At 46.8% G+C, this 14,637-nt stretch overlaps 1 protein-coding gene across 2 annotated transcripts in view; it reads right to left on the reverse strand.

The window, feature by feature from the left end:
- LOC149342164 (hemocytin-like) overlaps positions 1–14,637 on the reverse strand; it is an 87,540-nt gene that overhangs the window by 58,361 nt on the left and 14,542 nt on the right. The window contains exons 17-32 of one of the 2 annotated variants that reach the window (XM_089544423.1): positions 14,116–14,354; positions 11,952–12,133; positions 11,189–11,463; positions 10,008–10,138; positions 9,115–9,421; positions 7,946–8,298; positions 6,479–7,234; positions 6,165–6,200; positions 5,712–5,786; positions 5,098–5,178; positions 4,354–4,446; positions 4,057–4,140; positions 3,819–3,902; positions 2,631–2,772; positions 1,934–2,130; positions 1,126–1,313 (exon numbers count right to left, since the gene is read on the reverse strand). In XM_089544423.1, coding sequence (XP_089400549.1) covers positions 1,126–1,313; positions 1,934–2,130; positions 2,631–2,772; positions 3,819–3,902; positions 4,057–4,140; positions 4,354–4,446; positions 5,098–5,178; positions 5,712–5,786; positions 6,165–6,200; positions 6,479–7,234; positions 7,946–8,298; positions 9,115–9,421; positions 10,008–10,138; positions 11,189–11,463; positions 11,952–12,133; positions 14,116–14,354 — 3,223 coding nt within the window. The remainder of the gene's footprint in view (positions 1–1,125; positions 1,314–1,933; positions 2,131–2,630; positions 2,773–3,818; positions 3,903–4,056; positions 4,141–4,353; positions 4,447–5,097; positions 5,179–5,711; positions 5,787–6,164; positions 6,201–6,478; positions 7,235–7,945; positions 8,299–9,114; positions 9,422–10,007; positions 10,139–11,188; positions 11,464–11,951; positions 12,134–14,115; positions 14,355–14,637) is intronic. The other variant, XM_089544424.1, reaches the window with a different exon arrangement.

A 14,637-nucleotide genomic window follows, 5' to 3' on the forward strand; every position in this document is an offset into this window, starting at 1 on the left:
TCGAACAGGTTGTGGGCCTCTATATGTCTGGGTGCTATTTGAGTGGCACAGTTCCTGTAGTGTAGCCCTTTAATATCCGGTATCATCTCGACTCCTGACAATCGGTCGTTGATATTTATATATAATAGATTTTACGTAACAAAGCTACAGCTGGGCTATGACGCGCGAAATCGCGTTGAATCTCCGAATTTTAGACTCCCCCGGTGGTCCCTTAGCAGACACCAAAGTCACAATACATGAGCGCTTTCTTTTATTTTGCATTTCTTTTTTTTTTTCGAAATGCGTAAGCAGTGATTCAAATTAAGACCGCGTTACCATGCTCACCGAGAGCACGCTGTAGTCCTTAAGCTGACGAGGCCAGCCTGATTTTTTTTTTAATTTGCTTGTTATTATATAAAATGTCTCAAAATATGCAGGTGCGGCAATAATCTGAACAGCCCGGTGAAGTCCTCGTTTAATGCTGCCAATGAACATGTACGCGAGGCGTTTTCATTTTGTATAACTTGGCTAGCAACAATGGACAAGTTACACCATCATCATCATAATGACGTCCACTGCAAGATAAAGGATTCTCCAATATCTGTCCAATTAACCTTGTCCCGTGCCAGCTGCGACATCCCTGTCCCCGCAGACTTCTTTATCGCATCCTCCCACCTAACTTTGTTCCGCCCCTGCTACGCTTGCCTCCTCTTGTTATCTGGTCCGTTACCCTTAACGACCATCTGAATGTTATCTTGCATTCGCATTACATGCCCTGCACAAACCTATTTATTCTTCTTGATTTCAACTAGGATATGGAACCTGCGTTTGTTCCCCGACCTACTCTGCCCTCTTCCTGTCTACCCCATCTATCATTCTCCTTTCCATAGCTCGCACGCATTTTTTTCATTAAGGTGCTCGAAGCCGCTTACCGATTACCATCAGCCTGCTTTACGTGATGGTGCACGCTGAAGCAGTTCGTTTTTCTTTTTCTTATAAATCTCAACGTATACTGTACAAAGAGCGCAATAAGGATGACTCTACAGCTTCGAAAAACGGGACCCTTCTCGTTGTGCTGATTCAGGACTTTACACCTTTGACGCGTTTCATGCGTTTGGCGCACAGGGGTTGTTGCCTGCTACCAACCTTGAGCTCCTCAAGAATCTCGAAGTCTCCAATGTCTTCTGTGGAAGTTCTGGGGTCGTCGCCGTCCATCCATTCGGTCCATCCACACGGACGAGACCCTTCGTCTTTGGGAGGCGGCTGCTCGGTGGTCACCGCTGGGCTGGGAGGAGTCGGGGGCACTACGATCGGCGTGCGACCTTCCCTCGGAGCTGAAGAAAGAACAGACAGTGTGAGAGCGCGGAAAGAAAAAGCCCTTAGAGCCACATTGTAACGTTTAGTAGTAAATTCCCGAACTGGGAAGAAGTTTAAGTACGACACATCTGAGAAAAATTAACGGTGTGAACTAACTGACCGTAATGTCCCGTCCACAACATTAAGCGCTTGGCTGGATAACCAGCGTTGGATAACTAGCAAGGTTCGGCTGAGAAAATTAAGCATGTTCCAGGGCCTTAATATGGCTCCTTAATATTTTTTTTTCTGGGTAACTTACTTAAAAGCACATTGAACTATAAAAGCATAGTCAACTTACTCCCTTTGCAAACAAAGAGTACTGACGTCTAAGGCAGATTTTGGGCAGGTTCAGGTATTGCCCTGCCCGAAATCAAGTACAAGAAGCTGAACGTTAACAGTGAGGTGTTTCTTCGAAACTGCAATCGCACAGTTTTTTCGCAAAGCGATCCCCGACCGCACACAGACACACGCGCGTGAGCGCGCGCGCACACACGCATGTACGCAAGCATACATATCCAGAACGCTTTCACGGTACATTAATTAAAGGGCTGTCTCTTTTTTTTTTCTTTTTCCGGAATAGAAGGGGCGGGGCACTCACCGCAGACGCAAAAGACGCGTATCTTGTAGTTGTGACATCTCCTTCCCTCGTCTTGGTCGTTGTTGAAGCACAGCAGTCCCTTCTCCTTGAGGCACGTGACACCTCTGTCTCCGGACTCGGTCCAGTCGATCAGTTCACCGGTCTCGTTGTGGACAGCCTTGCACTCGATGGCTTTCATTTCTTCGACGCGACACGCCCTGTTGGTAAAGTGGAACAAAAATTGATTCTAATTTAAAGAGAAAAATTGGCTTCCAACGCTGACTTTGCGAGGCTGTGGGACTCCCCATGGTCTGGCAGCAAGTCGGTTTGCTCCAGAACAACGTTGAAGCGGCAGTGTTGGTAAAATGAAGATAAAGCAGATTTATCTTGCATGAAGTCCGCCCCGCAGTCACGTTGCGATCGGCAAATGGTTGGTGTCATTTATTTATGCGTGTGTGACGCTTCGCGAATGATGAAAACGCACCAGCTAATCGAACATCAAATTCTCTTTCCTACAAGACACTTCGCGAAGTTATTCGAATTATGAATGCTTTGAATATTTTTCACAATGCAAGCTCGTACATTTCTTTCACAACGAAATAAATTCTGCACTTCCTGTGCGACTTATTATCTATGACAGGTTCGCAACGATCCACGAAGCCGCGATGTGGAGCCGACTGGCGCCAGTGTCCAGATGTCCAGAGCTACGGTGTGGTACCTTTTTTCCAACGAGCTGACAAACTCGAAATCTCCCTCTTCCGTGTTGGGGCTGTCGGTATCAACGTACGGAGACCATCCGGGGTAGCATGTCGGGCCGGGAATAGGAGGAACTCCTCCAGGCACGGTGTTGATTGCGGGTTCTGCAAACGGCGTGGGATTTGATGCGTCTATTTGGAGCATATCGTATATAAACGTGCTGATACAAGCCACGCTGTTTGCTTAAGTGTTCGCTGGAGCTAAACATTGAGCAAAAATAACTTATTGCGTCAAACATATTCTTTTAAAATAGGAGGCAGACAAGAAGACAATCAGAAATAGCAAGGCAAACATTTCACGAAATGATTCGTGGTGTTTTCTTGGCACACTCGATTGGAAAACGGCTTGCTCCCACAATTATCACTAGGTTTTACATCTAATCTTGCCCAGCTCCTGCTCGTGACTGTGACTCACCCGCGCCAAGCCAGGGTTTTTGGCGGGGCCGCACCGACAAGGACGCGTGAGGAGCCCGTTTTGCTCAGCCTGTGACGGACGTGAAGTCCTCGTCCACTTTATCTTTAAATATCTAGTCTTGGCGTAAAAGCGTGTCCAGTTTTCGCGGTAATGTCGTCTGCTCTGTTTTTCCCACGCTACTAAAGAGAAAGCTGTATTCCTAAATGCCTGTGGGCATCCTCGGGTCATAGAGTAATATCCCTTCTTGAACTTCGGAGGGTAATCCGAACTTTATCGCCACAAACTGGTAGAATTTCTGCGGACTGGTTTCCTTAAACGACCGAGATGCCGTTTCGCTATTTAATTAGCAGCTTTGTTTTATTTCCAGGTTACAATTTGTTTTTGTGTTTGCCTTCTTTCTTTCTGAGTATCCGTCTCTGTGATTTCTCATTCTCAGTTTCCTTCAAGCAAGCAAGGATGTGCCGATTTTGCTGGAAGGTATCAACCTTCCTTTTTCCTCTACCCTTATCCTCTTCCCTTCCACTCCTTGCTGACATTTATGTGCTAGTGGTAATAATGGTGAGATTACAGTGGTGACACTAGCGATGATGATAATAATGGGTACGCACCCTGGAGGTTCACCGTGGTGATATTAGCTGGCTTTTTGCTGCAGTTAACAACTGCGGTGCCATCGAACAGTTTCTTTTGCCACCTAGAAGTGTTGAGGTAAAGCAACTACACTAGAAATGGCCCTCACCTGTAGTGAAATGTGTGGTAGTTGTTTCAACCGACGGCCTGCCTTCGGTGGTGAATCGACCAGTGACGTCGAACTCTGTGTGACCTGTGTAATGCATTCATACGTGAGCTCACGAAATGTTCGATCGTCTTCACTCGTATACCATCACTGAAGACAGCGGCCATACTGAAAGGGACTACTAGTGAAATGAACTGGTTTTCGGGTGTATTGAGTAATCTAAACAAAGCTCTGCAATCACCTGTGGTGACATAACTCGTCTCTTCTGTCGTCGAAAGCCTTTCTTCCGTGGCAAATGGAGACGTTGTGTCGATCCTTGTATGATCTGTCAAGAGAGAATCAGAACTTTATTGGTGATTTTGAGGACGGTCACAAATATCGATTGATAAGTGGTCAGCAAGATACCAAAAGCTAGCTTTGTTCGGCCCTATGATGAGCACCGTACTCAGCTTAGTTTACTTCGTTGCGCTGTTCGATTTGAGATGCGTTACTTCACACAGAACCGCTGCTTATACAAAAATACAAAAATTAGAGTCACCTGTAGTGACGTACGAGGCCGTCGTTTCCGTCGAAGGCTCGCCTTCGGTGGCAGATGGAGTAGTGACGTCGACCTCTGCGTGACCTGTAGCAGCTATAAAAATAACCATCAATAGTGAGGCTCCTAAAATATTTTTAGGAGCGTCGACTTTATCAGACTAATGATGGGTGTTTTAAACCTTTCCCCGTCCATAGCATGTATTTCCATTGTCACAGTCGAATGTGGAGCGTATGTTAACTGTTTATTCTCCTAACGCTGTCATGTACAAGTGAAGACCGTAAGTTTGATCACACATTTTGTAATACCAATGTTAAGTGGTGGCTTTTTTTGAAGAGATGCCAATAACTAAGAATGCTCACAGCATCTTCTTTCCAGTAAGTCTCCGGTGTGCTTCGTTTAGTCATAATAAGGAAATACTTTGTCCTATGCGGTGCCAACGGAACTGTGTCTCGGCCGAGTACCTTAAGGCGTCGGTTTGAAACCGCGCATTTTTGGAGCAGTAGTTTCCGCAGCCAGCTCCGGATGAAATCAGCTGGCACCTGGTGTTATGCTGACAGCAGCATTCGTCAGTCGATTTTGCTACCGTCCCATCACTAGACCACCACTCCAGTGTTGTAAGGCTCGTCGTAGCGCTTCTTTTAAAGTGTGCTCACTGGCAACAATGTGCTTAACCGCCTCTTTCATGGCAGTGGTCGTTTCTTTGTTCACAACCTTATAAAAAAAGATATCGTAATGAATAGTCACCTGTTGTGAAAGATGTTTCTGTCTCCCCTGATGATCCGCCTTCAGTGACGAATGGCACGGTAACGTGAACCTCCGTATGATCTGTAAGTTGGCAGAAAATGTTGAAAATGGTGAAGAGACTGAAACGCTAAGAGAAACTAGGGAAAAAGAGGACGAGGCAAACTGAGACAGCCTACGGTGTGTATTATTTTGATGTCTGTCCTCTTATTGTGACAGTGAAAAGTTTAGTGAAGGGCTGGCCACCTACATCACTTAATGATTTTACTGAGCCTGATGACACTATCAGTCTGCGGTAAAACAAGTCGTCATTTGAAGAATATTTCTAGACTGCGCCATGAATGCTGGCGAGCCCTTGCGAATCGTGGAGGCAGCCATCGCAGCTATCAGCGGCATAAGCGACGTAGCATGGGCAGCGGCTTCCATCAGAACTCTAAATTACTTCATCACCACCTTCTTCCTTCGCTGACTCCAGAAACAAGACTTGAAATACGTGCGAAAATATGGACTACAGAGAGGAAAGAAGCTGAGCGTATGCTCCACACTTACTTATCAACGAAAACGACCATATCAAAAAGTCTTTTAGGCAAGTTATTTTTACAAAAATTGGTCATCACCTGTAACGTAGCTGGGTGTGCTCGTTTCCGCCGATGGTTCTGTTTCCGTATAGAACGGAGGGGCGGAGGTGAACTCTGCGTAGTAAGCAACCCGAGTGTCAGTTGCTAGTAATGTTGCTAACATCAAGTGCGAATTTGTACAAAATGTATGTGCCATTATTTTTTTCTTCATACCAAATCATAGTCACTTTATGGCGTGCGACCATGCTCTCATATTTTGCAATATTTTCTCATATCAAATCGCTCGCTAGAACACGCAAAAACCTTGCAATTTATTCTGGTGTGTGATCGGAATAAATTACATGGAGTCTGTGATCGACGGATATGCAATGAAACACATGACTTCACCGACTGTACGTCACAAACAAGTTACTACAAGTAAAGTAATCATTAAGGCCTCATGTATCCTGCAGATCTATGTGGGGTAGGTGTAGAACAAGATATAAAACCTACCGTGAACGCGTGTTGTCGTCTCCTCGTGTTGTATATCTGCAAAGTAAAAGAAAACATGTAAAATCTATGCTGCTACCAGATAGTGTGCACTGCGATTTGGCATGCAGAATTCAAGCGGGTTTTCATGCGATTTAACTTTTCATCTCTTTAGCTTTTAGCGTTTTTAGTCCTCCCGCATGCCCAAGTTTTACATTCTTGTGAAGTCTTGGATACTACCGAGAAAGTTTGGGGACACGTATCCTTTATAAATATCCTTTTAACTCGATTTTTCGCTGATGGGACTGTTGTAATGAAGCATGAATTATTCTCCGTACCGCATTCGCAGAAGAATCTGATGGCATAGTCATGGCACTTCTTTCCCGGAGCCTGCAGCCAATTGAGACAAACCAAGCCGGTGCCCTTCGAGCACTTGACACCCACGTCTCCCGTGGTGCGGTAATCGGTCATGTTCTCTCCAATGTTGGCCCTGCAGTCCACGTCTGCGATTCGGAGCCCTTCGCATACGGGGAACAGCTCCTGTATGTCCTTCAGCGCCTCCACGTCGCCGTCGTCGATCTCCGGGCTGTCGATGTTGTAGAATTCGGTCCAGTGAGAAACGCAGGGACCCGGAGGACCTGGCTCTGGGACTCCCGGGGTGGGTGTGGCATCGCCAACGTAGTCCGTAGGGCCTTCGCTTCGGGTAGTCGTTGTAGGCGGAATGGTGGAAGGGGTGACGCCACCCGTGTTAGTGGTGCCAGAAACTGCAGTAGTTCCGGCGGTTTTTGCATCTGTACATTCTGAGCACTCTTCCTCAGTTGTGCTTGCAGCCGTTGTTGACGGCCTGGTGGTGACCGTGGTTTCAGCGGTTCTGGTCGGTATGTCGGTTACGGTGGAGTCACCGGTTCCTGTCGGTACGACAGTTTCCGTAGTTTTATCCAACGTTATCGGTGTTGTTGACGGCCTGCTGGTCACCGTAGTTTCAGCCGTTCTGGTTTTTATGTCGGTTATCGTTGTTTCACCGGCTACTGTCGGTGTGACAGTTACCACAGTTTCAACTAATGTTGTCGGTCTTGCGGGTACCGTCGGCGAGTCTACATGAAAAAAAAAAGGAAGGAAAAGTATTGAACAGTTAAGGCTCAGTCAGCCCTCCGTTCAGTGTTTGTGTCAGTGTTAAACAAAACGCACTAGTTACAGAGAAAGAAAGAGGATTTGGAAGAGCAAATGTATGTCTTCCTAGACATGCTGCAGCAGTGATCCCGCACCACAGTAGAGTAGGGGCTGCATATGGTAGGCAGATGCAGACACGTGCAGAGAATGTGAGTGAGGAGGAGCGGGGAATTCACGCGGGATTCTCAGGGGTTTGCTTGTCAGTTAGCAAGAGCGGCTGGCTTCCCGCGTCCAAGACGTTTGGGTGGCGCGGGCTCGGCGCGTTCGCTTAACTTTAGAGGAACACTGGCTTACCAGAAATTTGTGGACATCCGCAGACGTCGAAAAATATGAAGGTGTGTCCTTGATACACAGAATAGCCTCAGCACCTCAAGTACACGGTATGGAATGTGTTTAATTTCATTTTTACTACGACAGTGCGGCGCCTTAACCCTACATAGACTGAACAAACAGTCTACACATCGCACTCAATACCTTGAGCCTCCAGTAAGGACACAACGCAAAAATCAAAAAGTAAACCTGAAGTTTCCATGGCTACGCGAGGAGTGTACATCTATCGCGAGCGCAGTCGTGTTCCCTCACCTCTAATAACGATTGCAGCCGAGAATAGCAACGCTCAACTTTGCCTTACTCACCGCAGTCGCAGAGCAGGCGCACCTCGTAGTCGAAACAGGCACCGCCCGCCTGGTACCGGTGGTAGCAAGACAATCCTCGCGGCAGCTCGCAGCTCACCATCTGTCCTGCTTCTGCCAGATCCTGTCCCGTGGCCACGACGCGGCACTCGATGTCGACGACCTGGGCGGGGCCGCAGTACGCGCCGTACTCGGAGGCGAAGCGGCGGTCTGCCAGCAAGGCGAAGTCTCCGGACGCCCGCGCCGCAGGGTTCAGCCACGGCGTCCAGCCGCTCGAGGTGCATCCGACGGCGGTGGGAGGCTCAGTGTTGGGGCACGGATGACCAGTGCACACAATACTTCCACGTCGGCAGAAGCTGCGACAAAAGCAAGCGGTGACATTCAGTGAGCTGCACGAAAAATAACGAAGCTTCTTTCTTGGTACTGGCATTTACATCTGCGAAAATTCTCGTACGTTTGAGCATGTCAGCACTCAATCTGAGGAGCTCTAATGACGACAGCAGCCAGTCCTTGCTGGTAAGCTCAGCCTCAACCAGGACAAACTGATGGCTAATAACAAGCCGATATTAAGTAGGTTTATGGGCTCGTCTCTTTTTCATTTAGAAAGTAAGGCTATGCGAGAAAGCGTACGCCAAGAGATGTTAAGACGGCTCCATGGCGAAAAACTGTCCCAGCACGAAGACATCTGTTGAGCACTATAGTGGGAACTTAGATGAAAAATGGAGCAGTTATTCTGAAGTTCAAAGCGAAAGCGACGAGATGTAACTTAGCAGCCTGTAACAACACGTCCTGAAAGCATGAAAAATCTAATCACACGCTGCACGAAGCCCAAATGCTGTTGTCAAAGAATAAAAGTCAAACGGCCCAGCGGCCTCTACTCGGGCTTTCCCAGGATCCGGTCTAATTTCTTTTATTTTCTTTCATTTTTCCAAACAAACAAATCCGAAACCAAAACTAATCGAGAGAGAGAAAAGGTTTGTTGCCTTTTGCAGCGAAAGAAGCATAGGTAGACCTGAGCTGTTAATACATAGCCTGCTGCTCTGCACTGGGAGAGAAGGAGAGGAGAATAAAAATGGCTATGATGGGTGGCAGTGTGGGCAATATAGAAGCGCCAATATATACACGAAAAATGTGTCCTATCACAGCAAAAAAAATAAAAGAGTGCAACCCACCATGACTCGCAAGGCTCCGCTATCCTTGAGTCCTCGATGCGCTCGCCCTCGAGGTATACCCGCCCGTTGATCTCCTTGCAGGGCACCCGACACTGCGCCTCGGGCACGCAGTTCATGTCGCGCTCGTTGTCGTAAACGAAGCCTTCCGGGCACGGCTTGGGCTTGCAGCCCTCGATGCATGGCGCGGTGCTGATGTCACACACAGGCCCCTGCTCACCAACTGGTGCACCCAGAGTCTCGCAAGTCCGCGGCGGGCAGCCAGGAATGCACGCATCGTACTCGGAGCACTCGGCGTCACACTGGATAGCTGTCGGGTAAAAGAATACCTCAGGAAATATGCGTGGATTTGACAACTCGTTATACATGGATTTGACAAGTGATGGGAATAAGTGAACTACCACCTATACTCCACCTCACTAATCTCTATCCTGGGCGATTAGCAAAGGCTGATCAAGCTGGCCCGCAGGATAGTAGGAGCTGTCGGAGTCCTGGACTGATAACCCCGCCCACGAGGACCGGTCTCCTAACCACCTTTTCTAAAAATGAAAGTTTTTCACGACGCCACTACCACCCCCAAAATATCTGCCTTTCCCGCGCAGTGTAAATAAGTTTGCAGTAAATCAAGCTGACCTCTGACGATCTTGTCGCCTAACCACGTAAAAGAAAATCCTAAGACATGTTCTAAGCGAAAAAGTGGGCTTCAAAGAAAAATAGTAAGTCTTTGCAACCCAAAAACTGCATGCAGTGCACTTATTTGCGCAAGAACATTCGTTTCAGGGCAGCCGAGTAGTTTTCTCTCAAAGGATTCATTTCAGTTTCATGCCTTCCTAATGACGTGATATTATAGACCATTTACGACGTACGCAGCGGAAAATATGAACGGGTGCACTCACGGCAAAGTGACTGCGATCGCCACTTGATGTGGATGCCCTGCGCACTGCACTCGTGGGCATAGGCCGCGATGTTTGTGCACAGGCACTCGCAGTCGCCGCCCGAGTCGCAGCCGCACACGTCTTGAACGCACCTGAGAAGCCGGAAGAGGAGGAAAGGAGGGAGTGGTTATACGAGAAGGATGGTAAGAACATTCCGAATGTGTTCGGAGTAACGGTCGTCCGTGCACCCAAAATACGCTTTTAGTATAAAGTTTTCTTCCCTCATACTATTATTTTATTTCATTTCATTTTATTTCCTTAAAGTCTCCGGTGAAGGGTGGGAACGAACATTATGATGGACAAGTGTTAACATAACGAAGTGTACCTCGAAACATTTCCGGCGAAAGTGTATGAACATATGATGGCAGCGGTTAATAGCGAAATTAAGAGCAAATAATAACATTTTTATTTACATAATTATTATGTTCTGATCGTATATTCTCTTGAGGTTTTTATCACTCATTCACGCTTTATTGCTCCTGGCTCCGAGCTTTTCCCGTAGAATGGAGAAAAAGGTTGTAGAGCACGTTTATTTATTCTACTGATTTGAGCAAAACATGTTAATATCGACCAGGCGGAACTCTATGACTCCTCGCTACAGCCGACCTAAAGGTATCGAGATTTTAATTTCGGCTTACGGCCGCATCGTTCATTGAGAATTTTCAACTAATTAAATAATACCTTTAGCACTTAATTTTCGAATTTATGATACCAAACTGGGCACAAGGCAGATGTGCACAATGCTGGCCGTATACTTTACCGTGATTACTTCACGATGTCTAACTATATCAGAAAAAACAAAGAAGTGCTCGGATTTAGAAAAATGCCTAGGACGTAGCCAGACTGGTTGTTGTTGTTTTTTTTTTTTTTAGAACGAAGGTTTTCATCTGTTGTCCTTGTTTTCCTAGTAATATATGGTCATATCTAGATTCACCGTAAGCTAGTTCTGTGCGAACTGCGAATTATGGTAAAACACGCAGTTACGGTACAAGTTCAGTGTCATAAATTACATTAAGCTTCAGAATTTTAAGAAGGCGTCCATCCAGCTTCCATGCCTTTTGCTCAAATTTTTCATGGCTGTTGTGAAAGAAAATGGCGCATGTTAAAAAAAAACGAAATAAGAAGTAGAGTGCTGCGTATACCTCTCGAAGTAAGGCTCGACGTCTACCTCGGTGTGGCAGGGCTCGAAGAGTGGCGACCTGAGCACCTCGCAGCGCTGCGTGGCCCAAGCAGTGCGGTGCGGTTTGTGTTCGCATATTTCGTGGCCCTCGCCGACGAGTGTGAAGTTGGTCCGACATGCGTCCTGCAGCTTCCAGGCGTCGCCGAAGACTCGCGCGTCGCCCTCCGCGACGCCGCCAGAAGGCGTCTGGAAGTCATTCGTCTGGTCTCCGTCGAAGTTGCCGCACAGTCCTTTCACCTGCCAGGACAGGTCAGACGTCAAGTCAACGGGAGTGAAAGTTCATTTGCTGTCATCCGTCGAACAAGAGAATTCAGTCGGCCGACTTGCAACGAAATAAAGGATTAGACAAGGCAGCAAATTATATCTGCAGCAGGTGCCACGTTAATGGCGAGGCAAGCTTCAGCCTGAGAGAAGCTGTCACTAGTGCAATTAAAAGTCACTGCAGGAGCAACATACCTCAGACGACGACCTGATAAAATGCAGCTGGTTTTTTTTTTCACGTGCTTTACATTTCTATCTCACTTTTCCCTTTGATTTGCTCTCGCTAAGGTTCCTACCTAAGAGCTGCCAAAATTCTTCAGCCTTAGACAAAATGAGCTTTGGAAGCATTTGTCAACCAGTTGTGCCACATAGCGTGAATGAAAAGAATGTGCACCGAGATCTAAACGGTCCCCAAACGCTTTGACGGTGTCAAATGGGGCTAGTGACACGGACGGCGTCCTTACCCTTCCTCTCCAAGCAGGCTGCAGGGCTAAAGACACGGTTGTTCCCTTGTCCCACTGAACGATAAGGCCGACATCGGTGAACACTGTCACGTGCAGGGTCGTCTCCCGGAGCAGGTAGCCGGGTCCGAATCGTACGACAGGCAGAGTCTTGGAGGAGCCTAAGGTGAGCAACTCTTTTCCGCCTAGAAAGAGAACCCGTACAAACGTACACTTGAGTAAGCTAAAGCAGCTCCAAAAGACAGCTCTCAGAAACTGTGTTAACTTAGCATTTAGTGCTTAGGCATCACATTCCATCCCGTTTATTACTCTCCTACGACGCTACTCCAGTTAGCTTGCTTCACTGCATGATTCGTGTTCCTTGCAATTTCCTCACAACTACAATTCTTGTAATGACAAGATATTACCTCTCTATATATACCGCTATCTTTTTCATCAAGCAATAAATCTGTACATCAGCGCATAACTCTTGAGTCTCCTGTCTCGTGTTAAACTCGCAAATGTTCTTCACAAGTTCTGGCTCAGTACCACATCATCCGTCATGACGTCGAAGAAGCCCGGCATTAATGCTTCGACATCTGCTAAGAACGAAATGGCCACAAATTACGCTTAATGAAAGTTCTCGTGTCTTTTTTTTTCTTAAGTGCATTTACCACGATATAAATGCTTTCCTGCTACATTCAAATGCTTTAACGAATACATTCAGCAATGTGTCTTCAAAGCAAGATGTCAAAATCAGTAGATGCCTCTGAAGTTTTGGAGAGCTAAGAATAAGGAACTTCCTATAAGCATTTCCCTGAACAGCATCGTTGTGAAAGGCATGCATGGCAGATTCGGGAGCAATTACTGCCAACTTGGCAACGGGAATCGCACCCCCCCCCCTCCCTTCCTCCTCCTTTACTGCTTAGTTTTCCCTGTCTTTCTCTCATCTACATTCATCTATACTTCTCATAGTCAGTAAGTATTGGTGACTCAAAATTCATCTATACTTCTCGTAGTCAGTAAGATTCTTACTATAGTACAGTCCACATGCCGATTCTTTAGTACCGTCTTCATCAGAAATTGCGTCCATGTGACAAGGTTGTTACCGAGGCTAACACTCTCTGGAAGGGATTCATGTAATTCAGTTAAACATTTCTGCTATCGATTTGTTTGACAGTAGCCACAGGAGAAGTACTGGAGAGAAGGTAGTGACTATATTCCCGCTTTCACTTGCCGCCTGTTGAAAGAATCGTGCGCTAGAAGCAAACTCGAATAGAGAGGGAAAAAAACGAATAAAAAAACGCCATGTTTCAGTAAACATGGCATAATTATGCGCTTAAAAGATACGTATAAACTGAAAAACGTGGAAAATTGGGCGTGTATACATGTCTTGAACAAATAAATAGCAGCGCAAGGAGACGAGGACTAGACGACACAAGAAGGACAACAACGAGACAACAAGGATCAGCGCCGTCCTTGTTGTCTCGTCTAGTCCTCGTCTCCTTGCGCTGCTATTTATTTGTTCAAAACTGAAAAACATAACTGAATTTACATTTACTTATTAAAGTGGTCTATGTGATGTTTTGTTGCAGGCTTGGTTTGGTTTGGTTTATGGGGTTTAACGTCCCAAAGCGACTCAGGCTATGAGAGACGCCGTAGTGGAGGGCTCCGGAAATTTCGACCACCAGGGGTTCTTTAACGTGCCCTGACATTGCACAGTACACGGGCCTCTAGAATTTCTCCTCCAAAGAAATTCAACCGCCGCGGCCGGGATCGAACCCGCGTCTTTCGGGTCAGCAGCCGAGCACCATAACCACTGAGCCAACGCGGCGGCGTTTTGTTGCAGGCAGCTAGCAGCATGGCGCTTTACAAATCTCTTTACAAACAGAAGAAACCGACAAACTTATTGAAGCTAGGCTTAAGGCTGCCATCCATTATGACCAGAGATTCGCAGGACGAATGCCTACCTGAATATGGAACCACGGCTTCTATACGTTATTGTATTTTTGCTTGTAATCAAAAGCCGTCGATGCCAAATGCTTCCCCTAAATGTAATTGCAAAGTATAAACACCTTTTCATAATCCAGCAAGCGTGAAATTCGACGAAGAGATTATTCCTTTATCTAGATATTAAAGATGTTGCGAAATTTTTCCCATGTCAACTGCACGCCCTGTCGCAACTCACGGGAGACGATCCTGGCAGTCCTCTTGCAGACGTTGTCCCCCGTGGCGCACGGAATATTCTGCACGGTCACCTCGAATTGGTTGCCGTCGGCCAGCCTCCCTTTGGCGAGCATGATCTCGCAGTCTGAGCGGAAGTCGTAAATGTGTCCGTCGAACGAGTTGAAGTGGGACTCCCCCCAGGCGGTGCACACGCCCGGGCAGTCCCTCTTGTCACAGTCCCACAGGCCTGCACTGCACGTGCTGTCCGGTGGAAGAGTCGCAAAGAAATTTATTAAATGGGATGAACAGCTAGGTGCTGGAAAAAACGAATAATCTCGACTCAAAAAAAAAATGCATGAGGTTTTAGTTCCTCTGAACGTCATGAAACTGAGACAGGAAAAAATTACACTATAGATACAGGAGGCAAACGTGTGCGGACAGAGTACAAAACAAAGAAGAATCTCAGACGGGTCAAGGAAAGATCAACTGAGCCTGCTTAATATTTTCTACAACCTCTAAATCTAAGTCGCAGGAGTTTCAAAAA

This window comes from Amblyomma mixtum, chromosome 5 (genome assembly GCF_055824585.1).
Source record: "Amblyomma mixtum isolate Tamu chromosome 5, ASM5582458v1, whole genome shotgun sequence".
Taxonomy (NCBI): domain Eukaryota; kingdom Metazoa; phylum Arthropoda; class Arachnida; order Ixodida; family Ixodidae; genus Amblyomma; species Amblyomma mixtum.